This window comes from Phaenicophaeus curvirostris, chromosome 4 (genome assembly GCF_032191515.1).
Source record: "Phaenicophaeus curvirostris isolate KB17595 chromosome 4, BPBGC_Pcur_1.0, whole genome shotgun sequence".
NCBI lineage: Eukaryota > Metazoa > Chordata > Aves > Cuculiformes > Cuculidae > Phaenicophaeus > Phaenicophaeus curvirostris.
Window position 1 is genome coordinate 63,187,218 of NC_091395.1, and position 17,929 is coordinate 63,205,146.

The 17,929-nt window shown below is 50.5% G+C and overlaps 1 protein-coding gene across 1 annotated transcript; it reads left to right on the forward strand.

Moving 5' to 3' along the window:
* Positions 1-14,404: 14,404 nt before the first annotated feature.
* On the forward strand, positions 14,405-16,623 carry NKX3-2 (NK3 homeobox 2). Its single transcript, XM_069854914.1, has 2 exons — positions 14,405-14,756; positions 15,016-16,623. The coding sequence occupies exons 1-2, from the start codon at positions 14,405-14,407 to the stop codon at positions 15,489-15,491; spliced, it is 828 nt and encodes a 275-aa protein (XP_069711015.1). The 3' UTR covers positions 15,492-16,623.
* Positions 16,624-17,929: the final 1,306 nt, after the last annotated feature.

Consider the following 17,929-nt stretch of genomic DNA (forward strand, 5'->3'; position numbering starts at 1 on the left):
CCAGGCAAGAAAAATATGGTTTGAAATGGCTGTTAACTTAGTAGGACAAGAGTAGATTTTTGGCACTGACCGCACAATTAATCAGCCCAGGGTGGGGTGTTAGGGTCAAGCTGTGACTGCAAGGCACCTTTCACCTTCCCTCTTCTGCCCCTTGGCCAGTGCCTTCCTCCTTGCCATCTCTGAGTTGGACAGTCACAGACTGCTGCATCGGGAAGCCTGAAATTTCCTCTACAAAACCAAACCAAAATGTGCTCAGTTTACTGAACTGACTGCTGATGGGGTTGTGCAAGTACTGCTGCCCACACAAAGAAGATGGTCCTATGATAGAGAGGGGATGTGGAATCACTTCCATCGTACTATGGATTTGGGTGCGCTTAAGTTGGTCATCTAGGTGTACCACTAGCTCTCACATGCATTTTTGGTGCCTCTGCGTCAAGTAATTGGTGTATACAGGTACAGGGAGCTGATTTGTGGGGTTTGTCTTTTCCTGGTGACAAAACAAGGAGGCTTCTTGCAAGAAGCAGGGATTATCCAGCTAGTCAGGTGTCCTTGCTGTCCATCTTGTACCATGCAGTTTTGAAAGCTGAATCCAGACAAATTTAGACTGGCTCTAATGAACGTGCTGTGTCACCTCTCAGCAGTGCAGGTAGTTTAACAGTGAAATGATTTGCAAGGATGCAATGAGTTCTCTCCTAGTGGGTTGCTTTAAATTCTTACATGAGACAAGATATTTCAGGGTTGTTTAGGAACCGAGGTCACATTTCTAAAACTGATTTAAAGGTTGGGGTTGTGCTCAAAGATTAAACTGGATCTAATGTTGAAACATCTGAATTCAAGCCAGCTGGATCTCTGAAGAATTAGGAATCCAAATGAAGCTTCCTATATTGGGAGACAAAGTCCTCAGATGTGATCCACAAAGCTGAGCAAGGTGTCCTGGAGGCTGGCAGCAGTGGCCTGTAGGAAACATCTAGCATTAGCTCCTCAGCGACAAGCGTATTGTGCTGGAAGATGAATCATAGAATCACCAGGTTGGAAAAGACCTCTTGGATCATCGAGTCCAACCATTCCTATCTGCCCCTAAACCATGTCCCTGAGCACCTCCTCTACCCAACTTTTAAACACCTCCAGGGATAGTGACTCAACCACCTACCTGGGCAGCTTGTTTCAGTGCCTGATGACCCTTTCTGTGAAAAATTTCTTTCTGATATCTAGTCTGAACCTCCCGCAGGGTCCTCCTGCCACAGCACTTGTGAGCGTTTCTGCTTAGGTTTCACCCAAGATGAACCTTTGTTGGCCTTTTTTCCAAAGACACAAAGAAGGCGGGGTGTTTATGCTGTGGTTAGGGCACTGGGGGACTTGAACCCACACATCTCAGGAAGGCAAGGCTGTAGGGTACATGAAGGCGGGTACGAATTTCTGTCCTGTTAAGATGTTTCGTGTTCTGTGACATGTCCTCCATGGCATATTGAGGAAAGGGACATTAGGGGCATACATGCACCGCCCTCTTGTTCAGTGTTTGTCAAAAAGAAATGTTTAGGCTTTTAATTCCAAGGTAGGCTTCATGTCTATGGCTGCTGAATAGGACAAGCTATGTCCTTCCACCCCAAATTAGGTGTTAAAACAGACTTTGAAGGGTCATCTGTCCAGCTTAGGCATCTCATCAGGTGCCTGGTTAGCCTGGCTGGTTCTCTGAGCTCTGTGCAGGATTCCTGCTGAGGTGGTGAGACACCCAGTAAGTACCTACCTCCAAGGAAGATAGCACAGTATTAATAATTATTAATGTAAATCCTCTTATAATCACAGGCTCCCTGTTTCCCTGTGGCCTCGGTGCTGTGAAAAGGCTGAGTTACTCCACTGATCCCTGCTAGCACCGAGATCTTTGCCAGTACAATGTAAAAATCCTGTACTATGCAGAGTATGATGGGTAGAGTAGAAAGTAGAGGTGAAAAGCAAGTACAGAAAAATTATTACAAGTACTTTGCTGGGACTGGTGGCTATAATGTCACCCCTGTGCTTGCTGTTAGCTTAGCTTTTATTTACTGAGCATTCACAGGCACTGACATAACTGCTGAAAGTTAACAGTGATTGTAAAACACAGGTGTACTCTGGGTTTGCATCTCTCTCCTCACCAGCAACATCTCCTATCAGCAAGCTAAGGTACTATGTCATACAGAAAAGCTGTCCGAGAGCCCTGATCTCTAATGTCACCAAATACATTGAAAATAAATATAATTTTCACTGGGGAAATACAAACCCTTGTCAGTTGTGAGTTCAATTTGGAGATTAGATACCTGCTGTAGTCATGGTGAGCTCTATTTGGGGCTTTTCCTCATGTAAGGACAAAGTTTATACACAGCTCCAGCTAGCCATGCTCAAAGTGCAGCTCTTACCTGGCTTAATTGGCCCATGAGAATAGAGCTAAAATATGAAAAGTTCTACCATGTATTTCAGCATAATTTGGGCCCTCCCTCACTAGGGAACCACATGAATGGACCAAAATTGAGCGATATTTCTTAAACACATTTCCTTTGCTGATCACACAGCCAGACAGCACAAGCACAGGCTGCGCCTCTGTGCGTGCACCGAGGATGTAATTGAGAATAACAGGGGAATATCAAAGCTATCACTTGTCTTGTCAGCCAGACGACTTAACCCTCTAATGATGTCTCTTCCTTTTCTGATATTCTTGTAAAGTTACACATGCTATGCAATGATTTGTATAAGCCATCATATATTAAAATGAATAAATAAAGAGGAACACATAAGAGAAAAATGCTCAGTGATCCCATTCATGGTACTCCAGCACCAGTTCCAGTATATAAACTCAAAAATGTTAAAATTAAATAGTCATTCCTGCCTCAGTGCCCAAAGCAAGCAGGGAGCTGGAATTTGACTTTCCTTTCAGACAATGATAGGTTCACTTTGCTCTCTTTATATAAACAAAACCTAAGAATTGCACAGTAATACAGTGCTTATTTAACTCTATTCAACCAGGATTTTTCAGGCTAAGTAAACAGGCAATATAAGACCACTTAAATATATACATATAATTTTGAACTTAGAACTCCATTCAACCCTCAAGCACAGGAAATATTCTTTTGGGGAAGCTTTAATCAAAGTAAAATGGAACTCCTGCACTCCTGGATGCACTTCTAATGAGACGCCAGCTCTTTTTCTGGATCAGAGCCAGGCTGTGTGACAGAGACTGAGCACGAAAGTGAAATAGAGAAGCCGCTAGGAATATGCATGAAGGGCTGTTGGGCCCAGGGGAGGTGCTGGGAGGTTGTACCTTCCCCTTCCTCACTCCCTGCAGCGGCAGGTTTGATGGGACTGCCAAGGAGGGGGCTGGAGGTCGTTATTAGTTAGTTCATTTCTCTATGAGGGTCCAGCACCCTAACCTCTGGAAGTCAACCACCTGGAAGCCACTCTCTTGAGAGGAGGCAAAGACAGGCTGATCCATCAGGCAGGTTGATCCAGGTTATTGCAAATATGAGATTTCTAAGCAGACCCTACAGATCTCCAGCAACGGTGGCCCCCATGCCACCTAACCCTTGTTGCTGATTATTTTTAAAATACTTTTTCTAAAAGTGTTTCTGAAATGTCCTATTCCTATTCATGTCTATTATTTCCTACACGACCTTCAGGCAGGGTGCTAACTCCTAGAAGACTTTCATTTTGCTTAATCTAGTTTTGCTACATTTTGTTTTCAAAAATCAAAAAAATGTTTTTGTTCCCAGCATTCAGTATTTCAGATATTTTATTTCTCTCTTTCACCACTGAAAAAGAAAAAAACTAAGACAATGAAAACGAGGAACAGCACAAAGGCTTCAATGTAGAAAGAAGCATAGGGCAAAATTTTCTTCTGTTCTGAAATAAACAAGGAAAGTGTTCTCCATTAAAAAAAAAAAAAACCAGTTATTTTTTCCACTGTTAAGACATTTATAATTTTTTCCTGAGGTTTTTTTTCACATGAAGGCCTTAGATTTTTGCCCTGCAGTCAAGCTTTTCAGGTATACATTAGCTTGCTTTAGCCTAGAGCTACAAGACCAAGAATCTTCTTCCAGCATAGCCAAGAAAGGAGAGACAGCTGTGCCATATAATATACTCACAAAGCTTTACTTGTTACAGACATATTGCTAGCTTCATTTTTCTTGCACGAGCAAAAACGCTGTCAGGTTAGTATTACAACTTTGTAGTAGATGTTCATACAATTTTATTATATTTTTCAGAACTGGGCAAGTTTTTCTTATAAAACAGCTCAGGGTGTAACTCCTAAGTGCTTATGTACAATTGGATAATATTTGCTTTTATGATTATGTACTACAATGGCAATAATCCAAATGAAATAATCCATCACAGGTGAACACAGACAAGCAAATTCTACCCCAGTGCTCGATGTGTTGTGCTGAGGCACTCTATGAGAAGAAAAATTCTTCTATTCCTTCATAGCAGTCTTCTCTTAAGAAAATAATTCAAAGGGTTTTTTTATGTTTTGCTTTCTAGGTTCACCCAAATCTTACGTTGAGATTTGCCTATTGAGATAATGGGATTGTACAAAGACACCAGTGAACACAGGGCATTCTTCCCAGGTCTCGTTCCTTCCCTTCTTGGAATTACAAGTGAGAGGTGAAGATTTGGGTGCTGCAAAACTCCATGGAAGTGTTGCTGGTTTGCCAGTTTTATCCCAGCAGAGCTCAATTCTCATCCTGCTGGTTCTGAGACTTTCCCACCTTTTTCCTCCTGCTAAATCCACACCTAGAAGGCAGGTGAGTAACCTGCTGATTGCAAAGCAAGGCCAGACTGTGCATGCTACAGAAAGGCAATCCCATGCTCTGTTGCGTGCAGCAGATCCATTGTTTCCATGTGAGTGGCTCAGGAAGCTTTTTTTTTTTTTTTCTCCTTTCTTTGGTGGGTGGTGGGGGCAAATCCTGCAAATCTTCTCCAGAAAAGCAATTACTGGATTACTGGTTGATTGGAAAAAACGGTTTTCCACAGACAGGTAGTCCTAAAATAGCCACTAGATGGCAACTGGTGCCTGCCAGGTAGCAGGATGCACGCAGGACCCCTCTCTCGCCCCTGACTCAGGGCAGAGGGGATTGGACCAGACCAATAATGACACTGAAGAGGAGCGAGGAGGTTCTGCCATGCGACAGTCCTGGGGCCACGGCTGCCTGGACATCCTGACCTGCCCATCTGCCAGCTCCTCCTGAGCTGCTGCATAGCACGGATCAGCATAGGCAGCGTGCCACCAGTTCTGGCAGGAATACTTATTTCCTACTCTAGATTCCTTAATATGATGCATGGCGTGCCATGCACAGGTTTAAATCCATCTAGCATTATGTTTATAGATGCAAGATAAATTCCATGTAGCAGGTTCTGTTCTTATAGGCACACCAAATTTTTTGAGGAGCAATGCATTTAATACTTCTCCTAAGTGTAACAAGTTAGATTTGGAGGTTTAATAGAAGCTGTCCTTTCCAGCCACAGGTACTTCCAACAGACCTTCCCATTTCCCTCATTTTCCAGCCCCTGTTCCCATCACTTTGCTGATCTAATTCCCTTCATCCTCACTTCTCATCCTACCTTTCTTTTGCTGCTAAACGTCCATTTGTTCCCACCCCTCACAGGGTCCCTCTCAGCTCTCAGTTCTCCCCTCCTTTCTTCTGCCGTTTTCCTTTTCCTTTCCCTCATCACTTTGGTGCATACTCTTGGATGAAGCAGATCTGACCTCTCCCTCTGCCCTTGTCCTCCTTTTGTTTCTTCAAAAGTCCTTCCTTCATCTCCATTTTTCTTGCTATGATGAAGACCTTTTGTGGATTGCAAAAGTACATGGACATACTGACATTCAGACAGGTTAGAGACAGGCTAAGGTGTCTTTATATTTATTCTTATCAGCCACAGAGAGTAAAGTTGATAAGAGAAGTTGTGAAAACATCAGTTAGAACCATCACAATCCTCTTTTCATTACCCATCTTTATTCCTCATTTTTTTGCAGTTAAGTCTGATATGACTGGAATCACTTTTTAGAACCCAGCAAGCGAGAACTGGGACAGCATCAACATCCAACACCATCTCAGCCAGTAGGTTGGAAAATAATACCTGTTCTTGAAGGAAATGGTCAAACACCCTCTGCATCTTCTAGAAAATGCACAGAGGAGGTCTGTATGTCAGCTGGGTCCTACATACTAGAACATAAGGGATGCATACCAAAGCTAGCTACGTCAAGTAACATCCCAATCATTTAATGAACTGCTCTTATCATGGGGTCCAGAACCAACACTTTCTGAAAATGAGTTTATTAAATGCAAGGATATGGCACTGAGATGTTCATGAGAAATATCACTACCGCACACCACGTCCAAAGGGCTATGGCCATTGAATTGAAGCAATGGGCAGTTTCCTCTCTTGACATTGATTTCTGAATGACAGGTAACTTTTCAGCTCCACAGCTGGTAGTCTTGCCTTCTCCTGAAAGGATCTCACTATCTCATTATCCAGGTGTTCTGACACTTAATATGTTCTCCGTAAAAGCAGTTGCTACCTTATACCAAAGCAGTTACATGACCTGTCTAGGCCTGCTTTTGAAGTCACCATGTGTTAGAAAGCAGCTGTAGGAGCTGTAACTGTGCCTCTGGCCAAATGCAGACCAAGGAGCAAGGCATTTGGGGTTGGAAGGTGAAAGTTCTTCTGTGTCAGGTACTGCCATAGCCCACATAGACTCCAGGGATGTCAGCTATTCTCTACAAGGGTGCTACCGCTCTTCCAGAGTCTGCCAGTGGTTCCAGAGCTTCAAGGTCAACACACCTTATGGCTAGAGATTTCCTGTGTTTATCTCTAGGGGAGTCACTAAAATATCTGAATTAAATCCTGTGAATGAAATATGCGAAGGTTCTTTGCCTTTGAATTACTTTTATCTCCTCCATGATAACTATAGGCAAAGTCAGGGATATAAATGTCAACAGAAGCACGAGTGGTTGATGTGCACATATGCCATTCCTGTTTGGGATAGTCAGTCAACCAGACAATCATCATGACATCAAAAGGAGGCAAGACTACAAGGACTTTCTTGCATATTTTGCAGAAGACTATACTGCAGACATATTTTTGGAGCTTTGAAGCATAACACTTTGCTTTGTTAAGAGTTGTATTTCCTGGTGAGGGAGCTTACCTAGTGCAAAATAACACATTCACCTGCACAACCCTTCTCAAAAGGAGTCTCTTCGACACAGAAGCATTGTATGAAGTGTGCACTGTGTGAAATAAATACAGCCACATCAGAAGCCCTCCAGACATACAGAAGGACAGTTGATAATAATATTTTTGGCTGAAAACTGGGTTTTGCTGTCTCCTACAAGCAGCAGTCTATGGGGTCCTATACGGGGCTGGAGTGCCGAGAGTTTATACAGAGGAAAGTGCGGGGGGTTTAATCAGCTTTCATAAAATACGGACAACACTATAAAACACCAGAAGTCTACACCACACGTTACCCTCTTCCCAAGCAGGGAGAGCAGAAAGCTCTCATTCATCCTGCCAACAATAACCTCATCCATAGTGCAGGAAATCAGAACTTGCCATCTTGAAAGTATTACCAAAATGTCCTTCCAGCCAGCACTCCTCTGCCTTTCTCATTTCACTCGCAGGCAGATTTCTGCGTCTTTTTGTTGTGAAAAACCTCCTGGAGAAGTAAAAGGACTTTTTTGGTTCTCCAAGGGATTCGTAAGTGACATTTTGTGTACCTACGTGTCTGGTTCCTCTCACAAGTTAAGATTTTTTGGTACTGGAAACTTCTTCAACCATCCCATTTACTCTTGTTAGTGTAATGGGCAGGGTGCAAACTCTTTTTGTCATATTACAAATTTTTATTTCGTCATCTCTCACCTGCCTTATTTTTTTTTTTCCTTCTCTTAGGTAAATCCCAAAATGTGCACGGCTAATAAATTACAGAAATAGCTACTCGTATGACAGGATTACCCTGAAAACCCACTCAGGCTGTGCTCCCCTCAACACCACAGAAATGTTCAGGAGACAATTCTCTACATTTAGGCAAAGGCAACACAAATGAAAGCGTGAATTCTGAGAGGCAAGGGTTGTCATATAGACAAGACAGGGTGTGTGATTACAGTTATCCATTCCTGCCACGCTCAAAGTCTCTATCCTCCGAGATACACACGGGAAATATGAGCAATATCTATACTGCCTGTTGTGTCATGTTTGCTGATTTTCAGGCATTCAATGAAATTTGCATGTGAACGGAACAAAACAGAGTCACTAATTTAATTGTAAGATTTATGTAAGTATTTGTATTCTCACTGGGCAAGCCAAAAGAATTAGTGATTCAATGTAAAAGCTGTGTTCAGATGAAATGTACAGTCACTGTACATACAAAAGCGTTGCCAGTGGAAACAACTCACACAGCGAACCTGCTAATTTCCCTAACTTCATAAACCCAACACTGGATCCAAGGTCTCTGTGCTCAAACATCTTGGCCTGGCTGCTCCACCATGGATTATCAGGCTTGGATCACAGCAAGGCCAACACTGTGGCTGTGCAAAGCAGCTGCAGTCATGGACTCACCTGTCACACAGCTTAAAGAGTGGAGGACCTTGTTTTCCACCAGAAATATCAAAAAGCTCTCAGAGAGGCTGGAGTCCCTTCAGAGAATGGAGATACTATGGAGTGAGGTGCTTGGTCTAAGCTGCCTGGCTTTCCTTCTTGGCTCTCCCAGGGACCAGACTGACCACCCTGTGCAATTACATGGTGAACTCACACCTCTGATTTCTCTTCAGACAGATGAGTTCAAGCACATAGGCCTGGATCCAAAATGGGACAGATGTATCGCGATTCTCATCTCTGCAACACATCATGTTTGAGGCACTCAAGTCCTGTACTGGAGCTCCTGAGTCAGATCTGCTTCTCCGAGCAGGCACTCCAACACCCAGCACCACACACAAGGGACTTTCCCAAGACATGCAGAGAAGTGCCCTGTCCGTTCTCCACAGCTTAGGCTTCCTATTCAGTGTGAAAAGGACGTGTAACAAAAGAGTCCTTGATCTCAAATTCTGACATTTTTGAGTAACTGGTGATCTGTGTAAATTTATAACTATTAAGTCCCGACACTGCCATTGATGGGTGCTGACACAAATAGTAAAGAGATAGAAAAATTCACATAAAATGACTGTTGACTTGCTATTAATAAAGATGTGACTCTTAGACAAAAATGCAAAATCACTTTATAAATGTAAACAGTTCCAGTATTCTGAGAGGCCAGCAGGCTTACTTGATTTACCTAAGCGTCAGAAGCAGTAAAAATATTTAAATGTTATCCCAATGTAGTCGTTGAATTAATCACGAAGTTAGTCCATCACACACAAAAAGTGACATCAACTATTTCAAACAAAAACTAGGAAAGTTTATTAGTTATTTACTGATTGAGGAACAACAGTAAAGGAAACTTAGACTTTGTATGATGTTGTTCCAAATAAATATCAAATGATTGATCTGCACTATGAGTCTTTTTAAAAGCTTAGACACTTGCAGACAGCAAATGCATCTACTGTAATATGGTGAATGTTCATTACAATGTTCCAGTAAATACTAAAAAAAATTCAGAGCAAGTAGATAGACCAGATACTGTATGGACGACTCACACATATATTGCTTTGCCGTAGGGCATTCACTCTGTTTCTACTCCAGTTCTTCCATCAGAGATTGCAAATAAATAGGCTACCTCCTCCCTTTTCATCACTGCTTGAAACAGATAAAAGCTAAATACGGGGGCTAAATATTACAATGTTTATATCACAGAAAAAATCATAAACTAATGATTATGAGATTCATCTGGCCATTTGGATATACTGGCTTGCTTTTTATTAGTAAATCAAGTTAGTCTTGCCCAGGTTGTATTTCTGTCCTACAGAAAAATACTTCAGTAGATGAGGAATATTTATAGCCATTTACTGTGGTGGTAGAAAACCTAGTGTAGAAATAAGGAAAGTGTCAAAGAGAAGATTTATTTCAAAAGAAATTCTCACCTGAGCACAGTTGCAGGATGAGGCTCTCAGTGTGTACACAGCTAGTGGCCTCCTGGCACCAAGCAGAGGAAACAACCGTATATCCTCACCCCTTCTCAGGAGTGTGCTTATATAGTCGGTACGTGTGTTCCTTTTCAGGGTCTTGCAAGGAGAAATAAAGCAGGAGAAAAGCTGCCATACAGTGAAATGAGATGTTGGTAGCTTTGGTTTCGTGCTTGGTACTCTGCATGCCAGGCCTTCACTCTTTTATTGCAAAAGTGAAGGAACAAGAGGGAGATTTGGGTTGGTTTTCTGAGAAATAGCAGCTCTGAGCAACAAAACAGGGCCAAATCGTGCCACAGCACATACACAAGCAGCAAGATTCAAGCATCCCTTTCAGTTTGGTTGTAAACTCCCATAGGAGAGTTTGTATTTGAGCTTCCCAGCCTTAAAGGACGTGGACTTTTTCCCATATAAGGAATATGAGCAGAGAAGGGGATTGCAAACCAGCTATTAAAACCTACTGAGCTAATTTGCTAAGAGATTATCAAGTCAGTAAGATTGAAGTTCTCATTGTCAGCATTATATTTGCATATTCTCCGAGTTTAATATCCAGTTTGATTCTGAAAATCATTCAGATTTTTCTTTTAATTGTAGGCGGTAAGTTCTGCTATCACTGAGGTTCTGAACCATCTTACAGCTGACGTCTCAGCAGCAACACAGGACCCTGATGTCAACTGCAAAAAGCAATTAGAAGGTCAAGTGTTGCTGCAGTTGCTTACAGGAACTCCCTCATGAAATCCATGGAGAAATCCTGCTAGGAACTTGTTTTAGAGTTGTACAACTGTCACCTACTGTGCAGCTACAGTTACATTTGTCCAGAAATAAATTGTTACTCCTTAAGACATCGAGTCAGAACCTGTTCAGAGCAAATTACCTGAGATTTTCCTGCAAAACCAACAAGCTGTCCAGGGCGGTTTTGTGTGCCTCTGCTGCACACCCAGAAAGGAGCACGGTCGAGATTAACTCTATCACGGTCGAGATTAAATCTATGAATGAAATCTTCCCGATCACCAACAGCATCACAGGGGATTAAAATCCATTGTAGGATTTCCATTTTCTCTGTAGCATTTCCATTTTCCACCTAAGCCCCTGGAAGACCTAGCAGGAGTGCAAGGATTTGCGGTGTTCGTTTGTATATCAGGCGGCAAACTGTAAGTGAGTTTGGGGATACAGCTTCTGTCTAGAAAAAAAAAAATCCCACCTTTAATTAGGTATATTAAAGGTATTCCCTACCACCGTGCAGGCTTTGGGGGATGCTGACGAGGGCTACATGCAGGGTAGCCCTTGGACCATAAAAATCTCTGACCTGCCCTGAGAGGGGTTCAGGGCCAGATAGTCGGGACAGAGGTGGGATAAAGCCAGCCTAGCTCTGCTGGTGCATGGAGGCTACATCACTAATTAATTTCCCGTACTGTGCAAATCCCACCCCGAAGGAAAGATTACAGCATTTCATTTTCCCAGCGCAAGCAGTTGTCACCCAGGGGACCGTCTGAGTCTTTCTATATTATATATTGTATAAAAAGCGTGTGCTCTTTCCGAAGGCGTTTTTAAGATTTTTCAGTCTTCCCCGTGAGTGCGAGCGCCGTCTTTCACACGTTTCTCTGATGCTCTCCGAGAGGCCGGTGAGCCGGTGCCTTCCCTCCCCGCTTCATCCCTCACGCCCTGTGTGCGGAGCTTCTGCGAGCGGGTCCCCTCACACCTGGGAAGAGAAACGCCCCAGGTGACTGCAAGAAGCCACCTCGCGAAAAAAAAAGCAGCCTTCGGGATGCGGGTGCCCAGCCCGGGGCGACCCCGGGGACACTGGGACGGGGCCACCCCGCACGGGGACAGACGGTGCGAAGCGCGGGGTCCCGCTATCCAGCCAGGAACCACGGGGAGGGGCTGGCGAAGCGGGGAGCTCCCCCCGAGCCTCTCCCTGCGGGGAGGGGTCTCTCCCCGTCGCGCTCGGAGGGTCCAGCCGGGAGCCAGCTGCGAGCACCCCCACCATCCATCCATCCATCCATCCATCCATCCATCCCGCTGCCCCGATCCCCGGTGGGGACCACCCAGCCAGCCCCGCCGCTCGCTTTCCTCCCGGCCTCCTCCCCGGGCATTTCCTTCCCCAAAAACTGTAGTGATTTGTTAATTTTTTTTTTTTTTTGGTCGGGAAGAAGGCTCGGAGATAGTCCCGAGAGGCGAGAGAGGGAGAAAGAACAAAACAAAACATAACAGAACAAACCAAACAAAATAAAGGGGGGGGGGGGAAGAGGGATATGGGGGGCAAGGAGGGAGCTGGGTAAATTAGCAAAGAATTACAGCCGTTGTAAACTAACCACAAGTATTTCCAAGAGCTTGGACGCAAAATCTTGTAAATCGGGGACTTGGCTGGCTGGAAAGTGGCTGTGCCGGAGCTGGAGGGAGGGAGGGAGGCTGCCCCACGGAGCGGCGCTGCCTGCTCCCCTCCGCCTCCCGGCCGGCGGCTGCCGCACCTGAGCGGAGCCCCGAGGCAGGAGCAGAGGCAGCAGAGCTGCCCGTCCCCCCACAGAGCCCCCGCGCCGCCGGCAGCTCCCGCAGCCCGCACCTCCAGCCTCTCTCCCCCTTGGAAGCGCGGAGCCCTCCCTCCCTCCCGTGCTCTCCATCCACGCAGCTCCTCTGACCTCCCAAAGTTCGCCTCTAGGCTATTTAGAACCCCCCAAAAACGTTTACACAGGGCACTCTTCCCACACCTCCTCTACATCACCTCGGAAACGGATTTCTCGCAGCTTTCCCATATGCCTCGTATTTTGTCTAGCTCTTAAAAAAAAAATTTAAAAAATCCCCTTTGGATATTCCCTGAGAGTCTCGTGGCACCGAAATCTTGGGTGGCAGAAGCGATGGTTGCCCCGGGAAATACCTGGGAGGCAGAAAAGGATAACGAGTGAGCCGGAGAGAGGTTATTGATACGACCTGGATTTGTTCAGGAGCACCGAGCCCGTCCCCGTTCAGGCAGGGAAAGTCGCTCTCCGGTTTCGTGCCGCGCATGGAAGCGGGGTTATTGATTTTCTTCATATAATTTCCGGCTAAGAATGACGATTGAAAACATTTAATTCGTGCCAGAGTCGTTGACAATTAATTGTGGCGGCTTCGCGGCGTGTTGCGAGCAGGAGCTCATCCCTGTGGGATTCGGCAGCGAAACGCTGGAGGTGGAAACGCGGCCGTGAGGAGGCAGGTGAACACCCTGTGGCTGCGGCTCCCGAAGCGAAGCCGAGCCTGGGGGCATCTTCTCGAGACGCTCCGGCTCGTTTCACAGCCGCGTCTCCCCAGCACCAAGAAAATCAGGGCTGCGGAGCGCTGGCATTTCATTCCCCTCCTAACTGCTTGATACCCCCGCCAGGATTTTTCTGTTGGCTTTGAGAAAGCCAGGAACGTCTGACACAGAGTACAGCGCGATGGTTGGGGTCGCGAGGCGCTTGTACAGCTCGGGTGCGTGGAATTGTTTTGTAAAGCCACTCGCTCAGGGCCGGCTTCTTTCTGGGAAAGCGAAGCCGTCTTCGATCTGCAAGAAGCTGCCCCCGTAAAACGCTCTTTAAGAGCCTCGTGGGCCGAAGACCGTCCCCGACATAGAACCGACCCCGCTTTTAAACAAACCGACTGGTAAAAATCCTATTATTTTTTGACCGTGTGTCGGTCGCGGCCGCTTCACAGCGGCCCGAGGCGGTTCCCCGCGGCCCCAGCCCCGCCGGCCCCGGCCGCTCCGCGGGGCTCTCCCCGAGCAGCACCTCGTCCCCGTTCCCCGGCGCGGGGCCGCCAGAGCCCTCCGGACCCGGCGGGAGGAGAAACGCCCCGAAGCCGTCGCCCCTCGCTCTCCGCCGCGGGGTGGGGGGGGTGGGGGGGAAGGGACCCTCCCCGCGGAGGTCGCCGCGGCGGGAGCCCCGCGGGCCGCAAGGGGTTAATGCCGGGCGCGCCCCGCGGAGCCGCGTCGCCCCGCGGCGGGAGCCAATGGCCGCGCGGGCCGCGCGGAGCCGCCCAATGGGGAGGCGCGGGGCCGGCGCCGTCGGCGGCCGCGAGGGACGGCGGCGCCGCCGGGAGAAAAAGGAGAGGGCGGGCGCGGGGCGGGACAGAGCGGGGCGGAGGCAGCGCCCGCGCCGCAGGCACCCGCGGCGGCCCCGGCGGAGCGCAGCGCGGCGCGGCGGCCCTATGGGCGGGCGGCCCGGCGGCGGCGCAGAGAGGCTGCCGCGGCTGGCGCCCGCCCTCCCGGCGGCAGAGAGAGGCCCGGCACCGGCGCGGCCGCGGCCGGCGATGCGGTCGCCCAGCTGAAAGGCGGCGGCGCGGTCCCCCCCCCCAACCCCAGCCGCCGCTCCCCCGCGCGGGCCATGGCCGGCCGCGGCGGCGACGCCCTGACGCCTTTCTCCATCCAGGCCATCCTCAACAAGAAGGAGGAGCGCGCCCGCCACGCGGCGGGGCGGCCCCCGGGGGCGGCGGGCGGCTGGCGGCCGTGCGGCCCCGCGGAGGTCCCGCCGCGCCCCGCGCCCCGCGCCCCGCCGCCCTGCGACTCGGACTCGGCGCTCAGCGAGGGGCCCGAGGGCGAGCGGCGCCCCGGGGACGACGAGGAGGAGGAGGAGGAGGGCGCCGGCGGCAGCGCCCGCCCCGCCGAACCCGCGGCGAAGGGGACGGAGCGGGACGCCGGCGGCCTCAGCGACAGCGAGGGCTCGGCCGCCGTCTCAGGTACGGGGAGGGGGGGGAGCCGGGGACGGGAGGCGCTCCGGGCTCCCCGCGGGTCGTGCCGGAGGGTGGCCGGGGGCGGGGGAGGCGCTCGGAACGCGGACCCGGCGGCGGCGGCGGCGGGAGGGCGTTCGGCGCTTCGAGGAGAGCGAGAACCGCCCCCGGCCGCCCTCGGCGGGGCCTCCGCGCGCCCCGTCGCGGCGCGGGGAGGGGGTGCGGGTGCCCCAGCGCCCTGACCGGCGTGCTGTCCCCCTGCCCGCAGATCGCAGCCCCCCGGAGCAGGAGGACGGAGCGGGCAAGTGCGCGAAGCTGCTGCCGGGCGAGGAGGAGGCGGCGGCGCCGAAGCCGCGGAAGAAGCGCTCCCGCGCGGCCTTTTCCCACGCGCAGGTCTTCGAGCTGGAGCGGCGCTTCAACCACCAGCGGTACCTGTCCGGGCCCGAGCGGGCCGACCTGGCCGCCTCGCTGAAGCTCACCGAGACGCAGGTGAAGATCTGGTTCCAGAACCGGCGCTACAAGACGAAGCGGCGGCAAATGGCCGCAGACCTCCTGTCCGCCGCCCCCGCCGCCAAGAAAGTGGCCGTCAAGGTGCTGGTGCGCGACGACCAGAGACAGTATCACCCCGGCGAGGTGCTGCGGCCGCCCTCGCTGCTCTCCCTCCAGCCCTCCTACTACTACCCCTACTACTGCCTGCCCGGGTGGGCTCTGTCCACCTGCGCCGCAGCCGCTGGCACCCAGTGAGGGGCACAGGTACACGGCCCCCTCCCCGACCCCTCCACCACCGGGAAGCCCGTCTCGCCTCTGCCACCTCCCCGTCCGTCCGTCCATCCGGCCGCCTTCTCAAATCCAGAGCCCCAGCTGCAGCTCTCAGTGCCTCGGACAGTATTTATTATTATTATTTTATTGTTATTTTTATTATTAATATTATTTGGATGGTTCCTCGCCCTCTCCTCTTTCAACGTAGGATTTCTTGGCCACCCCCGCCCCAACCCTCACCCCGTCCCCAACCCCGCCGGCCGAGGACTCTCGCGATTCGGCACGACTAGTTCATGGTATCCATGTTGTCAGTGTGTTTGGTGTAGACTTTTTGTTTGTTTGTTTTATTTCACTTTGAATTGGTAGAGACTCGATCTTGTGTGGGAGAGAGAAGGAGAGAGAAAAAAAAAAAAAAGGAGAGGGGGAAAAAAAAAAAGAAACCGCACCAACCCTCAAAACCAAATGCAGCTCAAAACAGATCAAGGACTCCTTCGGTGGATTGTAAGGATTATTTTTGACGTCTGTTTGAGTCCTTGGTCTTCCAACTCGATGCAAACCGAGTGTGCCTTGTATGGTGCTGAATGTAAGGAAGCCTCTTTCAGATTCCCCTTGCTCTTGTTGCCTCTGTTATTCCTGTACTCCATGATCCCTGGCAAAGGATAGATATGTCATAAAAGGGTGAGACTTATATCAAAGCTACAGACTTCTTCCTTTCCCTTTTTCCTGAGATCTTTCCATGTTTGGGAGGGGAAAATTACAGATTTTTTTCGCACTTTCCAGTTGTATTAAAGTTGTTGTTGTTATTATTTTTATATTCAATGTGAATATTTTTAGTCAGGCTTTTTAAGAAATTGATGTAACGGGAAATTTTAATGCCATCAGTGCCTTTTACAATTCTTCTGCAGACTTCTCCTTCAGGGGCGGGAATTTCTGATGTGCTCCGCGATGTAATTACAGTCTCTTTCTTTCAAGGTAACTCATGGCTTTTCTTCTTCCCCCCCCCCCCTTAATGGCACTGTGCACTCAACTAGATTATTTACTTCAAATGAATTGTGAATGTTTGTAAGCTACCCGCTGTATTTTTCTTTTTAATTTATAAACTTTAGTTTAACACTTAGCTCTGCCGCTTGTGTCGTTTCTGAGAGCGGACACGGATTTCCCCAGCGACTTTTTCCTCGCAGCCGAGTTCAGGCTGCAGTTCGCACCGCGTCCCTGCTTTTTCTCGCCGGCACGGCTGGTGGTGGCTGTGCCGGCAGCTCCCGCGGCGGGGACCGCGGGATCCGTGGGGAGCAAAGGGGCTCGGGACGGGAGCCTTACGGAGTTCCGTCATAACGCGTGTCCAGCACGGAGCGACCCCCCCCCGCCCTGTCCGCCGGAGAGACGAGTCGCTGGTTTATTTGCCGGGTTGCGGTGAGGACGCGGTGCGGTGCAGGGAGCCCCGGGGACGTCGCCCCGGTTTTCCCGGGCGAGGGCGGTCTCGCCGTGCGCGCTGGCACCGCGCGGGTTCCCGATTCCGCGGCCCGTGTCGGTTTGAAACCTCGGCGGCTCCCGGGAAAAGCGCGTGGGGCGGCGGGTTCTCCTCTCCCCGCCGGAGCCCGGGGCCGCGGGAGGGGGCTTCTCGGTCCCTGGCGAAGCGGCCGAGGCCGTTCGTATCCCGGCACGGCCTCGCCAGCCGCTTGGGGCAGCCGCCCGCCTCGCACCGCGCCCCCTGCGAGCCCCCGCGGGAGCCCGGGCGGGCGGCACCGCGCCCGCGGCGCATCCCCGCCGGCCCCCCGCCCCCCGCTGCCCGACGGGGCGGGCGGCTCCACCGGGCTCGGAGGGACCCGAAACCGTCTGCGACGGTTTCTCCGCGCCGAGGGAGCCCCGCCCGGGCCTCTCTCGCGGGCAGCCCGGGCGCCGCCGATTCTTCATCGCCACCGGCTTCTTTCTTTCCCCTCTTGGTCTTTCCTCGGGCTCTCGAGCTCGGAGAGGCTCGGAGGAAGCCCCCGTCCCCGCATCGCCCCCCAGCCCCGGCCGCCGTCCTTGCAAGTCGCCCCGGGAGGCGGCCGAGACGCTCCTTCCACAGCCCCTGGCCCCGGCCCTTCCCGGCTGCGGTCGCCGTGCGGGGCAGAGGCAGCCGGGCCGGCGCCCCTCGGCGGAGGGGAGAGCGGCGGCCGCAGCTCCCCGGGGCGGCCCCGGCACCGGATCGGAGCGAGCTCCCTGCTCCTGGAGCTGCGGGAGTCGTGGCCCCGCGGGGAGCGCTCCGGCTTGGGGTTTGTCTGCCGGGAGGGTCGGCGATGCTGCTGGTGACGGGAGCGCCCCGGGTGCAGCGGGACCGGCGAGGAGCGCGATCTGCACAGCTCCTCTTGAGAGATGCGGGAGGACTCACATTTATTAAGCTCCATCCCGAAACCCTTTTTATTTTTTGTTCTATCTCCCCCCCC